Raw genomic sequence first — 23989 nt, 5'->3', positions numbered from 1 at the left:
ATTGCATTCAATCAAGATGAAGAAAGAAAGAAATCATATTTCTCCACTCCTGTTCCCAAGACCAAATTTTGCCTACATTTGGTGTATAATTTTACTGCAAGAAATTATTAATTCTGCAGGAGTTAAGGCTATAGCCCTATTCGCAAGGGGCTAGTATTACTATGTCCGTTATTCCAGAGGACAATTTGGACGGGATTAGTTTTTTCCAAACTGTCCCCTGTAATTATAAAAAAATGTTTTTTAAAAAGGACAGTTTTGACTGAAGCCTGGAGGTTTGTTTTCTAGTTGTGAAGATATTTCAACAAGTCCAGGCGAGTTGTCTCTGAGAATCATACTTAGGTAGCCTGGGTTTCACTGTTTGTTTGTGGGTGTTTGTTTCCGTGTCTGTTTTTCATGGTACTGTTTCGGTTTTCGTTCATTTCACGTTTATTGTTTTTGTATTCATAGTGTTCAGTTTATGTTTTTTAAATAAACAACCATGGACACTTACCACGCTGCACATTGGTCCTCCGATCCTTCTCGCTTCTCCTCCGAAGAAGAAGAGGAGGAAAACCCTTACAGTTGTAGTGTGTGCGTATTCAATGTAGTGGTGTAATAATGTTATATGTACTGTTTTATTTTATTATTTGCCTTATTTTGTTTGGACATTAATACATACAGATAAAAATATACAGTGCCTTCGGAAAGTATTCAGACTCGACTTTTTTCCAAATTTTGTTATTTGAACATATTCAGACCCCTTGACCTCTCGCAGCCTTATTCTAAAATGTATTAAATTATTTTTTTCATTACACACAATACATATAGATTCAATGGTTGTAACGATGGGGAGAGGTCAAGATCTGCAGGTTCTAGTTTAGTCTAATCTTAATTATTGTCCAGTCGTGTGGTCCAGTGCTGCAAGGAATGACCCAGCTGCAGCTGGCCCAGAATAGAGCGGCACGTTTTGCTCTTCATTGTAATCAGAGGGCGGATAGAAATACAATGCATGCATGTCTCTCTTGGCTAAGAGTTGAGGAAAGAGTGACTGCATCACTTCTTCTTATAAGAAACGTGTTGAAAATCCCAAATTGTTTGCATAGTCAACTTACACACAGCTCTGACACACACACTTATCCCACCAGACATGCCACCAGGGGTCTTTTCACAGTCCCCAAATCCAGAACAAATTAAAGAAAGCGTACCGTATAATATAGAGAGCCCTTATTGAATGGAACTTCCTTCCATCTCATATTGCTCAAATAAACAGCAAACACATCACAGCACAACGTCTCTCCCCTATTTGACCTAGATAGTTTGTGTGTATGCATTGATATGTAGGCTATGTGTGCCCTTATAAAACAAAATGTATGTAGTTCTTGTCTATTGTCTATTGATGTTATTGATGTTGTCTGAAGGTAACCTGACTGACAATTCCTCTCTGTCCCCGTCCTTGTCCCCACACTAGCCCACTGACCCAGCAGGGGACTTGATACAGTGCCTTGCGAAAGTATTCGCCCCCCTTGAACTTTGCGACCTTTTGCCACATTTCAGGCTTCAAACATAAAGATATAGAACTGTATTTTTTTGTGAAGAATCAACAACAAGTGGGACACAATCATGAAGTGGAACGACATTTATTGGATATTTCAAACTTTTTTAACAAATCAAAAACTGAAAATTGGGCGTGCAAAATTATTCAGCCCCTTTACTTTCAGTGCAGCAAACTCTCCAGAAGTTCAGTGAGGATCTCTGAATGATCCAATGTTGACCTAAATGACTAATGATGATAAATACAATCCACCTGTGTGTAATCAAGTCTCCGTATAAATGCACCTGCACTGTGATAGTCTCAGAGGTCCGTTAAAAGCGCAGAGAGCATCATGAAGAACAAGGAACACACCAGGCAGGTCCGAGATACTGTTGTGAAGAAGTTTAAAGCCGGATTTGGATACAAAAAGATTTCCCAAGCTTTAAACATCCCAAGGAGCACTGTGCAAGCGATAATATTGAAATGGAAGGAGTATCAGACCACTGCAAATCTACCAAGACCTGGCCGTCCCTCTAAACTTTCAGCTCATACAAGGAGAAGACTGATCAGAGATGCAGCCAAGAGGCCCATGATCACTCTGGATGAACTGCAGAGATCTACAGCTGAGGTGGGAGACTCTGTCCATAGGACAACAATCAGTCGTATATTGCACAAATCTGGCCTTTATGGAAGAGTGGCAAGAAGAAAGCCATTTCTTAAAGATATCCATAAAAAGTGTCGGTTAAAGATTGCCACAAGCCACCTGGGAGACACACCGAAGATGTGGAAGAAGGTGCTGTGGTCAGATGAAACCAAAATTGAACTTTTTGGCAACAATGCAAAACGTTATGTTTGGCGTAAAAGCAACACAGCTGAACACACCATCCCCACTGTCAAACATGGTGGTGGCAGCATCATGGTTTTGGGCCTGCTTTTCTTCAGCAGGGACAGGGAAGATGGTTAAAATTGATGGGAAGATGGATGGAGCCAAATACAGGACCATTCTGGAAGAAAACCTGATGGAGTCTGCAAAAGACCTGAGACTGGGATGGAGATTTGTCTTCCAACAAGACAATGATCCAAAACATAAAGCAAAATCTACAATGGAATGGTTCAAAAATAAACATATCCAGGTGTTAGAATGGCCAAGTCAAAGTCCAGACTTGAATCCAATCGAGAATCTGTGGAAAGAACTGAAAACTGCTGTTCACAAATGCTCTCCATCCAACCTCACTGAGCTCGAGCTGTTTTGCAAGGAGGAATGGGAAAAAATGTCAGTCTCTCGATGTGCAAAACTGATAGAGACATACCCCAAGCGACTTACAGCTGTAATCGCAGCAAAAGGTGGCGCTACAAAGTATTAATTTAAGGGGGCTGAATAATTTTGCACGCCCAATTTTTCAGTTTTTGATTTGTTAAAAAAGTTTGAAATATCCAATAAATGTCGTTCCACTTCATGATTGTGTCCCACTTGTTGTTGATTCTTCACAAAAAAAATCAGTTTTATATCTTTATGTTTGAAGCCCGAAATGTGGCAAAAGGTCGCAAAGTTCAAAGGGGCCGAATACTTTCGCAAGGCACTGTACAATGACATTAAGTGACGATATGCAGCCTCTTCCAACAGAGGTGCCGGGTACAGAGAAGAAGGGGGCTGACATGTCCTGACAAGGCTGGCAGAAAGAATGTGAGGGAATACTATAATAATATACTGTATTTCCACCATGATAAAGAGCCACATGCCTAGACTGTCAGCTGCAGAGGGACAATTATTATTTTAACTAATAATAAGAGATCCTTGTCATTCCTTATGTAATTAGTGTCTAATGAGCGCCAGGAGAGACCAGGCTGGCGGCGCCAGGCAACACAGGTTGAATAATAGAGGAAGACACAGTCAGGAGCACTGATAGATAATTTAACAGAGATCCTCCCTAAAGCCAGCTGCAGTAGAGGGCCCGACTGACGGCACTGCAGTGTCAATGGGGCACATGACAAGTGGATGGATAGATGGACAGATACGCAGGCCGACAGGTGATTAAAAAAAATATGAATATAAGACTTTAACTGTAACTTTCTCATTCATCATTATTCACGATTCATTCAGGATTTACTTAATCATGGTAGCAGCCACATGGATAGGAGTCAACTTCCGGTGAAACTGGAGGGCGCGCAATTCAAAGAAATAATCATAAATATGATGGATTGTAAACATTTATGTTCATATAAGTGTCTTATATCGACTGAAAGCATAAATTCTTGTTAATCTAACTGCACTGTCCGATTTACAGTAGCTATTACAAGAAAAACATGCCATGCGATTGTTCGAGGACGGTGCCCCACATCAAAATATTTTTCCACCGGCACAGGTTTCATACATTCATAAATAACAATTAAATGTTCACTTACTTTTTGAAAATCTTCCTCTGATTTGTCATCCAAAGGGTCCCAGCTATAACATGCAGTGCCATTTTGTTAGATAAAATTCTTCTTTATATCCCAAAAGTCAGTTTCGTTGGCGCCATCAATTTGAATATTCCACTCGTTCAACTTGAAAATCTACCCTTAAACTTTGTTTCAACAAGTCAAAATACATTTCTATTTACTCCACAGATACCCTAAAATGTAATCAAACTATAATATTTATTTCGGAAAGAAGTATGTTCAATAGGAAACAAATTTTAGCAGGTGTGTAATGTCTTCATGGTGTGCGCAAATACATATTTATAAGACAGTGTCCCACTATTAAAAGTGATATTTCTTATTATTTTTTTAAATTGAAAGCCTGACTCCATGAACATAGACTGCTGACACCCTGTGGAAGCCATAGGAATTTCATCCAGGGAGCTAATTTTCAATATGACCTTACTCATGCATTTCTAAGAGGATAGTCATTCTCTCAAAAACAATTCTGGTTGGTTTTTCTTTTGATTTTCTCCTACCATATATATTGTGCTATATTCTCCTACATTATTTTAACATTTCTACAAACTTCAAAGTGTTTTCTTTCCAATGGTACCAATTATATGCATATCCTGGCTTCAGGGCCTGAACTTTGGGCATGTCATTCAGACAGGAAGTGAAGAAAAAAGTGGCCTAGCCCTAAGCAGTTGTAGAAGTGTTTAGAAACATATTCTATTCTTACTTACAATAAAAGTGTAGAGTGACAGGCTTGATATAGTTATTGTGTGCTATGAATATGGGACAAAATACTTCACTTTAATACACATATACAGTGGGGCAAAAAAGTATTTAGTCAGCCACCAATTGTGCAAGTTCTCCCACTTAAAAAGATGAGAGAGGCCTGTAATTTTCATAGGTACACTTCAACTATGACAGACAAAATTAGAAAAAAAATCCAGAAAATCACATTGTAGGATTTTTAATGAATTTATTTGCAAATGATGGTGGAAAATATGTATTTGGTCACCTACAAACAAGCAACATTTCTGGCTCTCACAGACCTGTAACTTCTTCTTTAAGAGGCTCCTCTGTCCTCCCCTCATTACCTGTATTAATGGCACCTGTTTGAACTTGTTATCAATATAAAAGACACCTGTCCACAACCTCAAACAGTCAAACTCCAAACTCCACTATGGCCAAGACCAAAGAGCTGTCAAAGGACACCAGAAACAAAATTGTAGATGTGCACCAGGCTGGGAAGACTGAATCTGCAATAGGTAAGCTGCTTGGTTGGAAGAAATCAACTGTGGGAGCAATTATTAGGAAATTGAAGACATACAAGACCACTGATAATCTCCCTCGATCTGGGGCTCCACGCAAGATCTCACCCCGTGGGGTCAAAATGATCACAAGAACGGTGAGCAAAAATCCCAGAACCACACGGGGGGACCTAGTGAATGACCTGCAGAGAGCTGGGACCAAAGAAACAAAGCCTACCATCAGTAACACACTACGCCGCCAGGGACTCAAATCCTGCAGTGCCAGACGTGTCCCCCTGCTTAAGCCAGTACATGTCCAGGCCCGTCTGAAGTTTGCTAGAGAGCATTTGGATGATCCAGAAGAAGATTGGGAGAATGTCATATGGTCAGATGAAACAGATGAAACCAAAATATAACTTTTTGGTAAAAACTCAACTCGTCGTGTTTGGAGGACAAAGAATGCTGAGTTGCATCCAAAGAACACCATACCTACTGTGAAGCATTTGGGGTTGCTTTTCTGCAAAGGGACCAGGACGACTGATCCGTGTAAAGGAAAGAATGAATGGGGCCATGTATCGTGAGATTTTGAGTGAAAACCTCCTTCCATCAGCAAGGGCATTGAAGATGAAACGTGGCTGCGTCTTTCAGCATGACAATGAAAGTCTGTGTTGCCCAGCAACAGCCCCAAACATCACTGCTCTAGAGGAGATCTGCATGGAGGAATGGGCCAAAATACCAGCAACAGTGTGTGAAAACCTTGTGAAGACTTACAGAAAACAATTGACCTCTGTCGTTGCCAACAAAGGGTATATAACAAAGTATTGAGATAAACTTTTGTTATTGACCAAATACTTATTTTCCACCATAATTTGCAAATAAATTCATTAAAAATCCTACAGTGTGATTTTCTGGATATTTTTTTCTCATTTTGTCTGTCATAGTTGAAGTGTACCTATGATGAAAATTACAGGCCTCTCTCATCTTTTTAAGTGGGAGAACTTGCACAATTGGTGGCTGACTAAATACTTTTTGCCCCACTGTATAATGATATAAAAACCATGGGGTCTCAGGGGAGGCCTTTGATGCTGTGAGAGAAGAGGGGATGAGAGGAGAGATGAGAAGAGAAGAGGAGGGACGGAGGGGAGGCGATGATGGGGATGGTGGCATGTTAGTTAGAGCTGTCCACATTTACAGTACAGCTCCTCCACTGACTTTTTGAATGTCATATAAGTGGATAGAAAGTTTGTCTTTTATGTACTTTCATGTTGCTGCAATACTTAACTCAACAAAAGCAGCATATGGAGATTCATGTTTGTAAACATTTGTAAACATTTCACTATCTCTGGATGTTGTTTTGTTGTTGTTGCCTTGTGGAGACTCCCCTGTCTTCCACCTGTGCTTCAGTTTGTGCACAGATAATGTTAGATACAGTGGCACAATTTACATCGTTTTTTTCCTCTTTTCCATATTAATAGAATCCTTTTGTTTGTTGTCTGCTTGTTTTCTCAGCCAACTGCTTTTGTGTCCTCTCTCTGGGAAAGTTGTGTTATTACAGAGACAGTACACAACAACTTTGGAGAACATGTGTTGCTTACATCAGAAGAGAGAACTCAAGGCGAGCTGTTTGATTCAGAGACATCAATTTTGTGTGAATTGAGATATGAAGGCATTATATTCTGTTTTATATAGTGGGAAAGCTGCAATTATGACTACTTATACCCTATTCAGCTCCACCCATCCCTGAAAACCCCCTCCCCACCCCTCCTACCTCCCACCCCCCTCAAATATCCCCTCTTGTCCTCCCTACTACCCTTAGAAGCCATCCCTTCCACCTCAAATACCACCCCCCCCCTCCCCTCCACGCACCGTTCTGTTCTATGCATCCCATAACATTGAAACATGGAAATAGCTGTTCTGTCATTCAGCCTACAGTAGCAGCCAATGTGTGGTGTTTAATGTAGGGCAACATTCTATTAGACTTTTGAAATAAACATGCAGGACTTGACATTAACTTGTTTATGCACTTGTCCTTCAGACAAGAAGGTGACTGAAAATGTTGTTGTTTGATGCAAGAAAGCACTTTACAAAATAAAATGCATTATCATACCATTATTATAGAGAATCAGTCAAATTATTAGCTTATTAAAGCCTGTCTCAAAATACAACACTGCCCCTTTAAGACGAAAAAAAAAGCTCTTTACCTGACTCACTTTTCAAAGATGTCTAAAAATGTACACATTTTGTGCTCTTGTAGTTAGTAATCACTCCCCCATTAATGACTACACATGATCTATAACTGGGATAATAACTCAGTAACTAGCAAAGGATATGAAAAAATGTGCACACCTCTCACTTTGATCTCAAATCAAGCGCATCTACTCACAACCGCTGATGCTGTAAAAACAGTCCAGTTCAATGTTAATGGTACAGATCCATATATGGCAATGGTCTATTTGCATATAGACCTACTGCAGCTCTGATTGGATATGGCACACACCTGTGTAGAGTAGGTGAGTCGTGTCTGTCAAACCTCACATATCCAAGCTTCAGATATTCAGGTAGAGTCTCCTCAAACAACAATAATACTGATAGGCTTTTCTCCTTCCTTCCATTTACCTTATGGCGATGTGCACTGACCACTCCTGATATGTTCTGACTAAAGTACTCGTCAGAAAAGTAACCACCCTTTGCCTCGATGACAACTTTGCACACACTTGGAATTCTCTCAACCAGCTTCACCTGGAATGCATTTCCCACATATGGGAAATTAGTTCCCACATATGCTGAGCACTTGTTGGCTGCTTTTGAGTCCAACTCATCCCAAACTATCTCTGCGGTCGTGTGATTGTGGAGGCCAGGTCATCTGATGCAGCAAACCATCACTTTCCTTCTTGATCAAATATCCCTTACACACTCTGGAGGTGTGTTGGGCAATTGTCCTGTTGAAAAACAAATGATAGCCCCACTAAGCGCAAACCAGATGGAATGGCGTATCTCTGCAGAATGCTGTGGATTCTGCCTTAAATTCTAAATAACTCACTGACAGTGTCACCAGCAAAGCACCCCCACACCATCACACCTCTTCCATGCTTCACGGAGGAACCACACATGCGCAGATCATCCGTTCACCTACTCTGTGTCTCACAAAGACACAGCAGTTGGAACCAAAAATCTCAAATTTGGACTCATCAGACCAAAGGACAGATTTCCACCGGTCTAATGTCCATTGCTCGTATTTCTTGGCCCAAGCAAGTCTCTTCTTATTGGTTTCCTTTAGTAGTGGTTTCTTTGCAGCAATTAAACGACGAGGGCCTGATTTACGTAGTCTCCTCTGAACAGTTGATGTTGAGATGTGTCTGTTACTTGAACTCTGTGAAGCAGAGGTAACTCTGGGTCTTCCTTTCTTGTGGCGGTCTTCATGAAAGCCAGCTTCATCATAGCGCTTGATGGTTTTTGTGACTAACCTTCATGTCTTAAAGTAATGATTCTTTGAGCTGTTCTTGCCATAATATGGACTTGGTATTTTACCAAATAGGGCTATCTTCTGTATACCACCCCTACCTTGCCACAACACAACTGATTGGCTCAAATGCATTAAGAAGGACAGAAATTCCACAAATGAACTTTTAACAGGGCACACCTGTTAACTGAAATGCATGCCAGGTGACTACCTCATGAAGCTGGTTGAGAGATTGCCAAGAGTGTGCAAAACTATCATCAAGGCAAAGGGTGACTACTTTGAAGAATCTCAAGTATAAAATATTTGTTTCACACTTTTTTGGTTACTACCTGATTCCATACAGTATGTGTTATTTCATAGTTATGATGTCTTCACTATTATTATACAATGTAGAAAATAGTAAAAATAAAGAAAAACCCTGGAATGAGTAGGTGTGTCCAAACTTTTGACTGGTACTGTATATCCAACGAGACTGGATATAACGAGACAGCTTTAACTCCTTTGGCAGGTGCCCTGCTCCGAAGATCAATACATGTTACTTCTGACGTGGACAATTTTGCCAGATCCAGTGCACACTTCTTCTGTTTTTCATCAACACAATTAACCAAAACAAGGCTGCTTCTAGTCACCTTGAGTCAATTCACAGATGTTGCCATGGTGAAAGTGTGGCTTAGAACCTCACCCTCTGCTTCCTTTGGAAATGAACCTACAGCACCAGGTGATAAGGGACTTTCTGACTCCTAGCAGAATCAAGCACTTTGTTACCACTGTAAGGTCAACATTGTTGAAGGCTTTGGCACAATATTATGTTATTATAGTATGTTTATAATGGTCTTACTTGCATCAGTGGATTTTACATCATATCTAGGAGGCTGACCAACACATCTGTCGTCGACCTGCCCTTTTTACATTCAAGCTGTCGTTGGTCAAGCTTGTGGACGATGTCTTCCAGCATACAATTGGTGGCAAAGCTGTCAGCCACCTTAGCTCCAGTATTCCAGAATTGTTCCAGTGTTCAACAGCTGTAATGCCTGTAGAACCATTCAGACTATGTTCATGATGTTTCTTAATTATGGTTCTTAATTATATTTACTTATATCTCCAAGAAACCCAAGTTCTAACCGAGAAAAGAGGACCAGAAAAGTGGAGATTTAATTTCTCGACTGGCAGTCTATTGAAAAAAAGGTAAATGTAATTATGTCCATTTCAATTCCACAGTAGCCTTTAAGTTCACAGAACATAGTGGTGTAAAGTACCTAAGTAAAAATACTTGAAAATACTACATAAGTATTTTTTGTGGTATCTGTATTTTGCTATTTATACTTTTGACAACTTTTACTTTTTCTTCACTACATTCCTAATGACACCCAAAAGTACTCATTGCATTATTTTGAATGCTTAGCAGGACAGGAAAATTGTCCAATTATTTCCCTACTGCCTCTGATCTAGTGGACTCACAAAACACACATTCTTTGTATGTCTCAGTGTTGGAGTGTATCCCTGGCTATCTGTAAATAAATAAATACAATAAACTGGTGCTGCTTGGTTTCCTTAATATAAGGAATTTGAAATAAAGTATACTTTTACTTTTCATACTTAAGTATATTTTAGCAATTACATTTACTTTTGATACTTAAATATATTTAAAACCAAATCGTTTTAAACTTTTACTCAGGTACACTGAACAAAATATAAACGCAGCATGTTAAGTGTTGGTCCCGTGTTTCATGAGCTGAAATAAAAGATCCCAGAAATGTTCCATACGCACAAAACATGTATTTCTTTCAAATGTTGTGCAAACATTTGTTTACATCCCTGATAGTCAGCATTTCTCCTTTGCCAAGGTAATCCATCCACCTGATAGGTGTGGCATATCAAGAAGCTGATTAAACAGCATGATCATTACACAGTTGCACATTGTGCTGGGGACAATAAAAGGCCACTCTAAAATGTGCAGTTTTGTCACACAACACAACGCCACAGATGTCTCAAGTTTTGAGGGAGCGTGCAATTGGCATGCTGACTGCAGGAATGTCCACCAGAGCTGTTGCCAGAGAATTTAATGTTAATTTCTCTACCATAAGCCGCGACCAATGTCATTTGGGCAAAGTGTGTTTGGTGTGGTTTGGGCAAAAAGTCTGTTGATGTCAAAGTTGTAACAGAGTGCCCCATGGTGGTGGTGGGGTTATGGTATGGGCAGTTATGAGCTACGGACAGAACACAATTGCATTTTATCAAGATACTGTGATGAGATCCTGAGGCCCATTTTTTTAAGGTATCTGTGACTAACAGATGCATATCTGTATTCCCAGTCATGTGAAAGCCATAGATTAGGTGTCACGCCCTGACCTTAGAGATTATTATTATTCTCTGTTTGGTTAGGTGTGACTCGGGTGGGAAAGTCTGTTTTCTATTTCTTTGTTTTTTTGGCTGAGTATGGTTCCCAATCAGAGGCAGCTGTCTATCGTTGTTTCTGATTGGGGATCATAGATAAGTTGTCATTTTCATTTTGGGTTTTGTGGGATCTTGTTTTCTGTTTAGTGTCTGTACCTGACAAAACTGTGCGCTTTCGTTTTTTGATTTTGTTGTTTTTCGGTGTCATCAATAAAATTACGATGTATGCCTATCACTCTGCGCCTTGGTCTCCTTCTACAAACGAGAGCCGTTACATTAGGGCCTAACGAATTTATTTAAATTGACTGATTTCCTTATATGAACCGTAACTCAGTAACATATTGAAATTATTGCATGTTGCATTTATATTTGTGTTCAGTAAAGTATATTACTGGGTGACTTTTACTTGAGTCATTTCCTCTTCAGGTGTCTTTACTTTCACTCAAGTATGACAATTGGCACTTTGTCCTCCACTGCGGATACAGTAATTTTACTTTAATATAGCCTATATTTGTGACTTCATAAATGTATTTAGATCACATCGATAAAATGTGATCTACACCTCTTTTGAATGCCACTTGGATTAATTTCCCTACAAAAGGGATTGAACCTATATGCAGGTATTTTAATAAGAATCATAAGATACACATTTCACATGGAAAGTCAACATAACATAGTCATATTTTGCCCAAATAGCATACGTTTTACCCAAATAAGTGCTGTAATGAATAAGATTTTCTTTCCACATGAAATTACTTTATTTTTCAGTTGTTTATACTGTAAAGTTCTATCTGTTCATGTTATTTAGTTAATCCAGGCATTGTTCATGATAAACCGTGTCTTTACCCTTTTTGGTAATATAGAAAAGGAATAGCATTCACAAACGTCTACAAAATCTCCAAATTAAGGCACGATGTCATGGTTGGGGTGAAGGTTTAGGGTGTAATAATGGAAAATATACTACAACATTTGCATTACATTTTGCCTTAATTTCAGCTCTCTCTCTTTGTTGAGTTGTGGGCTTGTTGAGTTAGAATTTGTATGAAAGAAATTAATAATTCACAGCAGACAGTATCTGCTGTAAAGACTGTTCTCATTGTGTGGAAACCAGAGTCTGGCCCCAAAACAAGGTTCCTCTCATAATTATCCATATCCAAGTCATCTCCACCCGGGTACCTCCCAGTACGCAAACACTAACTCACGCTATGGAATGATGTCTTCAGGTTTTATCACCAAAGGCATCGCAAATCCACTGTCAGCATTAAGCCCCCAGAGGCCCAACTCAGAAGACCATGCACAGATGAGTGTTCTAAGAACCCTATTCTATTCCATAAATCAACCATTTGGTGCAATAACAGTATTATAACATAATCTTGTCATTTTGATCTCACACTGGGCACTTTCTATGTTTTATATTGCTACTAAGGTTGCAAAGGGTCTGAAACTTTCCGTTAAATTTCCGGAAAGTTTTCAGACATTTTCAAGTGGAATTTGGGCATTTTTGCTTAAATGTATCGATTTTTGGGGTTTATAACAGGGAACCTTTTTTTGTGGGATACACATAAGCCAATTCTAGGTCTTGTGGTGTATTTTGGTTCAACTATCCCCAATTCAATGGAATTGCAACCGTCTGCATGCGCAGTGCAGTCTTTCATCATGTGTGTAGTGCACTCTTCCATCACATGTACAGCTGATTCTCAAGATCTTGCAAACTAATGAAATGCTTTTGAGCCCACACTACTACACTATCTGAGCCAAGGACTACATGCATTCTGGTAAGTTTTGATTACAGTACTGGGTGGGGTGAACATATTTTATATGACACATGATTTTTTGTTAACTAGTAAATAGTAGCCTACAGCAAAGTGTGTTTAAATCATTTCTAACTTGTTAATAATTTCTGCTAGTTAGTTTTTGCCACCATGTGGGTTTTAGCTTGCTTGAGTCTGCAAACTGAGTGTTAATTCACTTGTTTCCATAAATGTTTTAAAATTAAACATGTATTTTACAAAGGTGTTGTTTAATCTAACTGCTTAACTATTTATCTGTACATGGAATTGTATTCTTTTTTTTTTTTACTCATTATTTTCTCATCTTTACAGGAAAATGCCACAGGCACCAGCTGATGTGTGGAGACATTTCACTGCAGCTAATGTAGAAGGAAATGCTGTGTACATTTGCAAATACTGTGCCAAATCATATGTGAAGAATGCAACAAAGATGCAGAATCATCTGGCCAAGTGCATAGTAATAGTGCAAGTTACCTCAGCGCTCAGAACAAGCAACCTCTGACAAAAGTCCCTCTATTCGAGGTGAAAATTATGAATCAGACACTTTATCAATAGTATCAGCTCAAGGTCCTCCTAGAATCGTCCGTTTTTTTTGACTCAATGGAGGACCGTAGTCAGAGAAATGCTGATGAATGTCTTGCTCGAGCTGTGTATGCAACTGGTTCACCTCTGATGCTCACAGGCATTGTGTATTGGAAGAGATTTCTGAATGTTCTTCACCCAGCATACACCCCTCCAACCAGACATGCTTTATCTACTCATTTGCTGGATACAGAGTTCAACAGAGTTCAAGTAAAGGTCAAGTAAATCATAGAGAAAGCAGACTGTATTGAAATCATCTCTGATGGGTGGTTGAATGTTCGTGGGCAAGGAATAATTAACTACACCATCTCCACCCTCAACAGTATTCTACAAGAGCACAGACACAAGGGACAACAGCCACACTGGTTTCTACATTGCAGATGAGCTGAAGGCAGTAATCAATGACCTTGGACCACAGAAGGTATTTGCACTGGTGACAGACAATGCTGCGAACATGAAGGCTGCTTGGTCTAAAGTGGAGGAGTCCTACCCTCACATCACACCCATTGGCTGTGCTGCTCATGCATTGAATCTGTTCCTCAAGGACATCATGGGACTGAAAACAATGGATACACTCTACAAGAGAGCCAAGGAAATGGTTTGGTGTGTGAAGCGGCATCAGTACCCAGTTCCGAGTTCCCAGTTGTTTTGAAAAAGGCATTAGTCTCAGCGGCGGGAGAGAGAGAGCAACTGAGTGTCCGTCTCTCATAGTCCCTGCTCTCTCCTTCCTTTCCTCCGTTGAGACTGACCAGAGAGAGGGGACATCGTCGCGTAACTCGTATCGCACCGCATCTGCCTCATGCACAAATTAATCTTGTTATTATGACCTGAGAAAGAGAAATATTCCTCGATATTAAAATTGACACAACCAGCTGCTAATAATAATAAAAACGCAGGGCTATCTACATCACCGGTCAAAAGTTTTAGAACACCTACTCATTCCAGGGTTTTTCTTTATTTCTACATTGTAGAATAATAGTGAAGACATCAAACTATGAAATAACACATATGGAATCATGTAGTAACTAAAAAAAGGTGTTAAACAAATCATGATATATTATATATTTGAGATTCTTTAAATAGCCACCCTTTGCCTTGATGACAGCTTTGCACACTCTTGGCATTCTCTCAACCGGCTTCATGAGGTAGTCACCTGGAATGGATTTCAATTAACAGGTGTGCCTTCTTAAAAGTTAATTTGTGTCATTTCTTTCCTTCTTAATGCGTTTGAGCTAATCAGTTGTGTTGTGACAAGGGAGCCCTATTTGGTAAAAGACAAAGTCCATATTATGGCAAGAACAGCTCAAATAAGTGAAGAGATACGACAGTCCATCATTACTTTAAGACATAATGGTCAGTCAATACGGAACATTTCAAGACCTTTGAACGTTTCTTCAAGTGCAGACGCAAAAACCATCAAACGCCATGATGGAACTGGCTCTCTTGAGGACCGTCACATGAATGGAAGACCCAGGGTTACAGTACCTCTGCTGCAGAGGATAAGTTAGAGTCACCAGCCTCAGAAATTACAGCCCAAATAAATGCTTCAGAGTTCAAGTAACAGACCCATCTCGACATCAACTGATCAGAGGAGACTGTGAATCAGGCCTTCATGGTCAAATTGCTGAAACAAAACAAGTACTAAAGGACACCTATAAGAAGAAGAGACTTGCTTGGGCCAAGAAACACGAGCAATGGACACTAGAGCGGTGGAAATGTGTCCTTTGGTCTGGAGTCGAAATTGGAGATTTTTGGTTCCAACCGCCGTGTCTTTGTGAGACGCAGTGTGGGTGAACGGATGATCTCTGCATGTGTATTTCCCACCATAAAGCATGGAGGATGTGGTGTTATGGTGCTTTGCTGGTGACACGGTCTGTGATTTATTTAGAATTCAAGGCACACTTAAATAACATTGCTACCACAGAATTCTGCAGCGATACACCATACCATCTGTTTTGGACTTAGTGGGACAACGACCCAACACACCACCAAGGAGAGTGATGGAGCGCTGCATCAGATAACCTGGCCTCCACAATCCCTCGACCTCAACCAAATTGAGAGTCGAACTGCAGAATGAAGGAAAAGCAGGCAACAAGCGCTCAGCATATGTGGGAATTTCTTCAAGACTGTTGGAAAAGCATTCCAGGTGAAGTTGGTTGAGAGAATGTCAAGCGTGTGCAAAGCTGTCATAGGCAAAGGGTGGCTATTTGAAGAATCTTAAATATAAAATACTTTTAGCTTTAACACTTTTTTAGTTTCTACATGATTCCATGTGTTATTTCATTGTTTTGATGTCTTCACTATTATTCTACAATGTAGAAAATTGTAAAAAAAAAAAAGAAAAACCCTTGAATGAGTAGGTGTTCTAAAACTTTTGACCGGATATGTATACACTTCGCTATTTATTCATTGCAATGTGAGTGAAATAAGGAGAAGATTTGTTTATGTTTTGTAAGTGTTGAATAAAAAAAAAATGTAGGGTACTGAGGTAACTGCCCTCCCACCTCCAACTGAAATTCATATCAAGACCACAAGATGTCCCCAAATTATTTCCCCAACACTTTCCCTGGCTGCCACTGATCTTGCTCATCAAAAAAGTAATGTCTTCACAACTTTGAGATATTTCAACAAAACTATTTTGTGGTGAATTGAAAAAGTTGTCAAAATATTCTGATGAAGTTAGATCTATAAATGTTTTTTTAAATATGCAAGTAGGTAAGAAATAATCCACTTGTTTAGAGAGCAATTGACATACTTTCTTTATAAAGTGTTGTAAACTGTACAGTACAGTGGAATATCCCATCCCTGCATTTAGGTGCGTTTTCCGACTCCACGGTGTCTTAATGTACCCAATGTACCCTACAACAGTGCAGCTCGGTGTAAACAAGCGTAACTGAAGTGTGTGTGTGTCAGGTCAACATTACACCCACCTTCAAAGGGGTCACACACAGGTCAGATCACATCACACCCTGAGTGACAAATCGGATACAGATCTCATAAAGGAAGGGTTTTCATAAACTTGGTCCAGAAATATTCTTCATTGATATTGGAACAGTGCTGAATAAAAGCTCACAAATGACATCAGATACAAATCAACTACATGGTGACTCAATGGCTGCTTTGGGGTCTGTCAGATTTGAAGTCTTGCTGCCCTCCTGTGGCACTTCAAGGTAGCATTATATTTGTGGTATTGTAAAATTAGCTTTACTTAAAATTTCTTTGGGAACAGGGGGCAGTATTGAGTAGCTTGGATGAATAAGGTGCCCAGAGTAAACTACCTTTTACTCAGGCCCAGAAGCTTGGATATGCATATAATTAGTAGATTTGGATAGAAAACTCTAAAGTTTCCAAAACTGTTAAGATAATGTCTGAGTATAACATTTGTCATATGGCAGGCAAAAAAAGAGAAAAATCTAAACAGGAAGTGGGAAATCTGAGATGTAGTTTTTAAAAAAAAAGTGATTGCCTATCCAATATCCTGTGTCTATGGGGTCAGATTGCACTTCCTAAGGCTTCCAGTAGATTTAGTTTAGTCTCGCACGAGGTTCTTTCCCTTTCCTTTCTAATGAAAACAGTATTGTCCGGTTGGAATATTATTGAAGATTTATCATAAAGACATCCTAGATTGATTATATACACATCGTTTGACATGTTTCTGCAAACTTTAATGGAACTTTTTGGGCTTTTCGTCTGGGCTTTGTGCATTTGGAATACTGGACTAAACGCGCAAACAAAAAGAGGTATTTGGACATAAAGATTAACTTTATCAAACAAAACAAACATTTATTGTCTAACATGGAGACCTGGGAGTTCCATCAGATGAAGATCATCATTGGTAAGTGATTAATTTTAACACCATTTCTGAATTTTGTGACACCTCTCCTTGGTTGGAAAATGACTATGGTTTTCTGTGGCTAGGCGCTGACCTAACAATCACATTGTGTGCTAACAGCGTAAAGCTTTTTTGAAATCGGACACAGCGGCTGCATTAACAAGTGTATCTTTAATCCCATGTATAACACTTGTATCTTTCATCAATGTTTATGAGTATTTCGGTAATTTGACGTGGCTCTCTGCAATTTCACCGGACGTTTGTTTGAGACAATGCATTTCTGAACAACACGCCAATTTCAAATGAGGTTTTTGCTTTCGTCGTAAAGCCTTTTTGAAATCAGACACTGTGGCTGGATTAACAAGAAGTTTCTTTAAAATGGCGTAAAATACTTGTATGTTTTAGGAATTTTACTTATGAGATTTGTTTGAATTTGGCACCCTGCAATTTCACTGGCTGTTGGCGAGGTGGGACACTAGCATCCCAGAGAGGTTTTTCAGTTTTTAAAACAAAACTCACATTCTGCTAATTATTGGTGAACCAAAGCAATTTAACAAACAATGAGTAAACTCCTGTAATCGATCATTCATCATACCAAAGGATATTGAGACGGGTCTGTTGACTGCAGACTACTTTAGTTGTTGCTGACTTGCTTGAGTAGTCAAGTGACGAGCAGAATCAATTAGTCATGAAATACATAGCGGAGTAGCTAAGCAACAATCAAAAACCCATGACGCCTTCATGTGTTTTTCACCTCTCCATCACATACACAAAGTAAATAGTGGTATGCTGTCTGAAAATAAAGCAATCCAGCATCTGAGCTTTCATCACAAAACAGGTTTAATTATGTTTTTTTTTTTTTTTAAATAAACGTGTATTTCTTCAACCCCTTTTTTCTTCTTTTCATTCATATTATATCTGGGCCACCCTAAAGCACAAATTATTTAAGGGGGCAAAAATGCTGAACTTAATGTAAATTTAAACGGGATATGAACTGGGCCAAGCCATCCCTCTCTGCCATTCCCTCTTCCACTCCACAATAAAAAATATCTGATGTTCAAAGAAACAATAAAAATCCCAAAAGAGAGATTAAAAACTAAGAAGGAAACAGAGAAAAAACGAATCATAAATACCAGATAGTCTTGTTCCATATTAACTCATATACAGAATACTTCTTGGCTGTTCCCAAGCAAAAATATATGCAAAATTACTACAAGATACAATATATCAGTGTACTGCATTTAATAACAATATACAGGTTTGTAATACTGTGTAAAGCACACTTGGGAGTGACACTCCTTTTCACAATAGGCGAGTTTGGTGCTCCTCTATAACTCGCAATTGTTTTTAAAAAAATTCAGATTTTCTGTGTGGCTGGAGGGTACCAGTACCAGACTGATACCAGGCTACCTGGTACTGCAGGGTCAAAGTCCACAAAACCAAAGAGACAACTGAACTGACAGAAATCAATCAATCATTGGGGAGAAACACACACAAGTGAAAAGAAACAAATGTGGAAGTGGGGAGAAAAATGGTGCGAGAGAATGAATGTAAGTATGTGTATGGAGATCTTCCCTTGTTTTTTTTATTTTAGTCCCTGTACATACAGGACCTTAACATGTTCGCCTCTTGGAGGAGGGGTTGAGAGGGACGAGGGGTTAAATTCATTTCCTCATGGCTACTGGGTCCATATAATATAATACCAGCATGGCTTCAGCATGAGTCAGGTCAGGAGGGGTCAGAGGGTGGTCCTTACAGAGAGAAGGGGTGCCCTCTTGGTCAGGGCAGGGCCTCCCAGGTATCTCACTCAGTCAGGACGTCCCACAAAGGGAGAGAGGTACAGAAGCACCAATTGTGAGAGGGACAGAGAGGAGAGAGAAAGAGCAAAGAGTAGAACCAGAGATGGAAAATGGGTTTGTAGAGTGGGTAGGGTTCTCAAATAGGAGGGAAGTTAACAGATTGTTTTAACTTTGCTGTTCATTTCAAGTCTTAATGTCCAAAGTATATTTTTACCCCCACACAAGTTCCTTATCGCGTTTTATTTTATTTTTTTACCATTTTTATTTCGCAATAATAGCAGTTTAAGGATAAAAGTTATTTACAGTGCTGTTGAAATAATGAAACAACGTGTGAATCTACCATAAAGTAAGTCGCACAATACAGAAAAAAAAACACAAAAAAAACACGGTCGCTCCATGCCGTTCCAGATGGCCGTACAGGATCCACGGGGCGTGCTCCAGTGGACATGGATGGGAGAGGAGCGTGGCGCTTCGTTAAGTGGGAATCATCCCGTCACGCCTAAGGCTCCTCTTCAGCTCCAGGTCCTCTAACTTCTTCCAAAGCTCCTCCCTCTCCTTCTCCTTCTTCTTCTCACTGCAGACAGTACGGGGGGAGGGGGCGGGGGCAAGGCAGGACTAGCTGCAGATTACTGAGATATTACTACTGGTTTTCCACCACTAAGTACATATCCTTATCCTGCTAGAGTCAAGAATCACAATATTACACACACCAGACAGTGTATGAGGAAAAAAAAAGTGTTATTCTGCATAAAAACAGTAATTTTTCTGTACAGTAATTTTCCGTGTAGTGAGCATGGGCCTATTTGAATAGGTGTCTAAAACTATACACACTTAATACAACAGCACTATGCAGGACCACACCACAGAGGCACCATTAATGATGCAGCATATCTTACCGCTGGCGGTCTGACTTGTAAGTAGCTGTGAGCTCATCAAACAAGGTACTGTTCATCTCCATGAATGCTTTCAGTACGTTGTACACCAACGCCACTATCGCCCTTCAAGCCAAAATAAAAAACATGTAAAAAAACAGCCAATTTCAACTCTTTCAAAACTTATGTTCTCTCTAATGAAAACAAATACAAGGTGATAAATCAAGTTTTTTTAATAGGACCAATCTGTGTGAGGATGTGTTGAGGTAGACTCACGGGTTCCAGTGTTCTTTGGAGATCCTGTACAGGCTGGCGAACATGATGGGTAAGATAACGCTGGAGTTCTCCTCAATCAGACTCATGATGTACTCGTTGTTCCAGTAGTACAGGGCCCTCTCTGCCACCTGCCAGGGACACAGAGATTTAATACACAATACCTACACCCATACGCACTAGCCTCTTTTCAGATTAATTTTGTGATCCTATGGTTGTTGTCATGACAACGACCCTAGAAGTTAGCTATACAGCACAAACAGATCTGGGACAAGGCTAAACCCTCCAACAACAACCATGTACTTATAAGAGCACCATAGATATGCTGAGATTACCACTAAAAACCAGGGTCCGTGCTAGCCGGGACCTTTGGGACTTCCCTAACCCTTTGAAGATTAAGTAAGGGAAGTTGTAGGTCAGGGACAGGTTATGGTAAGAGTATGGGTTAAGATTAGGGTTTAGGGTAGGGACATCCCAAGGCGGTCAGACAGCATTGACCTAAAAACCCGCCAGGATTTGTGTCCTTCTCTATAGACGGACCTGGAAGTGTGGGCTGGATACGCATCTGGAGATCTGTTTGAAAAGCGGCTCCTGGATCTTGACGAACTGTGTCGGTTCAATCACGTCTAGGATCTCCTCCAGCTCCCCCAGGTACATAACCTGAGAACACACACAGTTACAAACACACCTGAGGTACATCACCTGACAGGGTTTGACATTCAGGTAAATTAGATTGTGGAACACCAGGCCAGTAACAAGTAAAAACTACTGTCCCGAATGAGAAAATGACTGGCCTGGGCCAGATTACAGGAAAGCAAGTCATGCATGCAGAATTTCAAATCATGGCGGGGTTTAATTTGCAGTCTGGGCAAGTACCTTATAGGCGATTATAGCCAACCATACAATCTGATATTTACACTGATTGGAAAACAAAAATAAAACCATGCCAACTCTCAATGAGGACATACAAATATGTTGTTCTGCCCCTGAACAAGGCAGTTAACCCACTGTTCCTAGGCCGTCAGTGAAAAGAAGAATTTGTTCTTAACTGACTTGCCTAGTTAAATAAAAGTAAAATACAATTATTATTTTTTAAACACAGAGCGCACAACACATTAGGAACACCTCTTTCCATGACAGACTGACCAGCTACGCCACCTGTTAAATCCACTTCAGTATAGATGAAGGGGGACAAGTTAAAGAATAATTTTCACAACAATTTGTTTGTCTAGTCTTCTTAAACTAATAACACACAATAATAATGTTTTCATGTCTTTATTGAACACATAGTGTAAAAATTCACAGTGCAGGGTGGGAAAAGTATGTGAACCCTTGGATTTAATAACTGGTTGACCCTCCCCTTTTGCAGCAACAATCTCAACCAAACGTTTTCTGTAGTTGTGGATCAGACTTGCAAAACGGTCAGAAGGAATTTTAGACAATTCCTCTTTACAAAACCGTTTCAGCAATATTCTTGGGATGTCTGGTGTGAACTGGGGTCATGCCACAAAATCTCAAATCGGGTTAAGGTCAGGGCTCTGATTGAGCCACTCCAGAAGGTGTATTTTCTTCTGTTGAAGCCATTCTGTTGTTGATTTACTTCTGCGTTTTAGGTCATTGTCCTGTTGCATCACCCAACTTCTGTTGAGCTTTAATTGGCGGACAAAGAACCTAATATTCTCCTGCAAAATGTCTTGATAAACTTGAGAATACATTTTTCTGTTGATGATCGCAAGCTGTCCAGGCCCTGAGGCAGCAAAGCAGCCCCAAACCATGATGCTTCCTCCACCATACTTTACAGTTGGGATGAGGTTTTGATGTTGGCGTGCGATGCTTTTTTTCTCTACACAGTGTTGTGTGTTCCTTCCAAACAACTCAACTGTAGTTTCATCTGTCCACAGACTATTTTTCCAGTGGCGCTGTGGAACATCCAGGTCCTCTTTTGCGAACTTCAGACGTGCAGCAATTATTTTTTGGACAGCAGTGGCTTCTTCCGTGGTGTCCTCCCATGAACACCATTCTTGTTTAGTGTTTTACATATTGTAGACTCGTCAACAGAGATGTTAGCATGGTCCAGAGATTTCTGTAAGTCTTTGGCTGACACTCGCTCTTGCAGTCATCTTTGCAGGACAGCCACTCCTAGGGAGAGTAGCAACAGTGCTGAACTTTCTCCATTTATAGACAATTTGTCTTACCGTGGACTGATCAACATCAAGGCTTTTAGAGATACTTTTCTAACCCTTTCCAGCTTTATGCAAGTTAACCATTCTTAATCTTAGGTCTTCTGAGAGCTCTTTTGTTCGAGGCATGGTTCACATCAGGCAATACTTCTTGTGAATAGCAAACTCAAATTTTGTGAGTGATTTTTTTTATAGGGCAAGGCAGCTCTAACCAACATCTCCGATCTCGTCTCATTGATTGGACTCCTAATTCCATTTAGCTTTTTGGAGAAGTCATTATCCTAGGGGTTCATATGCTTTATTCAACCTACACTGAATGTTTAAATTATGTATTCAATATAGACAAAAAATATATTGATTTGTGTGTTATTAGTTGAAAAACACTGTCTATTGTTGTGACTTAGATGAAGATCAGATCAAATTTGACAAGCAATTTATGCAGAAATCCAGGTAATTCCAAAGAGTTCATATACTTTTTCTTGCCACTGTAATCTGACCATACATCACTCATCCATATATCTTTATGTACATATTCTTTATCCCCTTACACTGTGTATAAGACAGTAGTTTTGGAATTGTTAGTTAGATTACTTGTTGGTTATTACTGCATTGTCGGAACTAGAAGCACAAGCATTTCGCTACACTCGCATTAACATCTGCTAACCATGTGTATGTGACAAATAAAATTTGATTTGATTTATTTGATTTGATACTGAGGCTTTGACATTCTTGCCCCAGCTTGGAAACGGAATGCTGGTTGATAGCAAGAGTGAAGCGTCAGACATCGGTTAGATTGTGAAAGATGAAATATAAATAATAATTAGTCTGTTTTGGAGTTTGAAAATGTTCTGACCCAAGCGGGCCATGTGAAAGCTTGATTAACTGGCCAGATTAGCTTGGCAGATGTTGCCGGGCAAGCGGGCAGCCCTGAATTAGTTACTAACACACCCTAACCCAGGTACACCACCTGAGAACACACCGGAGGTACATCACCTGAGAACACAGTTACAAACACCTGAGCAGGACAACACATCAGGTCGTTACTATCTAGGTAACAGATCTAAACTCCCATTAACATTAGCAGCTCCAGACCTAGGAAGGGAAACTTCCAGTGCTCTTACCTCTTTTTGACTGCAGGTTTTTGGCCAGAACTTCAGTAAACCCCTGATGACCTATAGATAGATTAGATTAATAGATGTGAGAGCGATAGATGTGAGAGAGAAATGTGACTGAAGGGAGACGGTGACTGATTAAAAGACCCTTCTGATTACAAGGTGGTGTGACCATGGGGGAGATAACACTTACTGGTTCTGTTAACGCTGGGTCTTTCTCTAGGAACTGTACAATGCAATACGCCAACTGGAAAAATAAGTCGCAATAAAGAAAAACATAACACATTGTCAATGTCATGGTTGGAAAATGTGGAATACCAATTAGGATCGACTCACTGGACAGACAATCATGTAGAACAGGGCTCTCCAACCCTGTTTCTGGAGAGCTACCATCCTGTCAGTTTTCTCCAACCCTAATCTAGTGCACCCAATTCTAATATTTAGCTGGTTGATAAGTTTCAATTGGGGTTGGAGCAAAAACCAACAGGAGGGTAGTTTTCCAGGAACAGGGTTGGAGAACCAAACCCGG

At 39.9% G+C, this 23989-nt stretch overlaps 1 protein-coding gene across 7 annotated transcripts in view; it reads right to left on the bottom strand.

Moving 5' to 3' along the window:
• Positions 1–18046: 18046 nt before the first annotated feature.
• Positions 18047–23989, bottom strand: part of LOC110505634 (serine/threonine-protein phosphatase 2A 56 kDa regulatory subunit epsilon isoform) — a 79583-nt gene continuing 73640 nt past the window's right edge. For all 7 annotated transcript variants that reach the window (XM_021584980.3, XM_021584979.3, XM_021584976.3 and 4 more), the window contains 6 exons: positions 23654–23707; positions 23470–23520; positions 20709–20828; positions 20172–20299; positions 19920–20021; positions 18047–19597 (listed from right to left, as the gene is read on the bottom strand). In XM_021584980.3, coding sequence (XP_021440655.2) covers positions 19498–19597; positions 19920–20021; positions 20172–20299; positions 20709–20828; positions 23470–23520; positions 23654–23707 — 555 coding nt within the window. In that variant the 3' untranslated portion in view covers positions 18047–19497. The remainder of the gene's footprint in view (positions 19598–19919; positions 20022–20171; positions 20300–20708; positions 20829–23469; positions 23521–23653; positions 23708–23989) is intronic.

The sequence above is a fragment of the Oncorhynchus mykiss genome, chromosome 25 (genome assembly GCF_057628025.1).
Source record: "Oncorhynchus mykiss isolate SJ-2025 chromosome 25, ASM5762802v1, whole genome shotgun sequence".
Taxonomy (NCBI): domain Eukaryota; kingdom Metazoa; phylum Chordata; class Actinopteri; order Salmoniformes; family Salmonidae; genus Oncorhynchus; species Oncorhynchus mykiss.
Note: the sequence above shows the minus strand (reverse complement) of the source record. Positions and strands in the feature narration are given on the sequence as shown.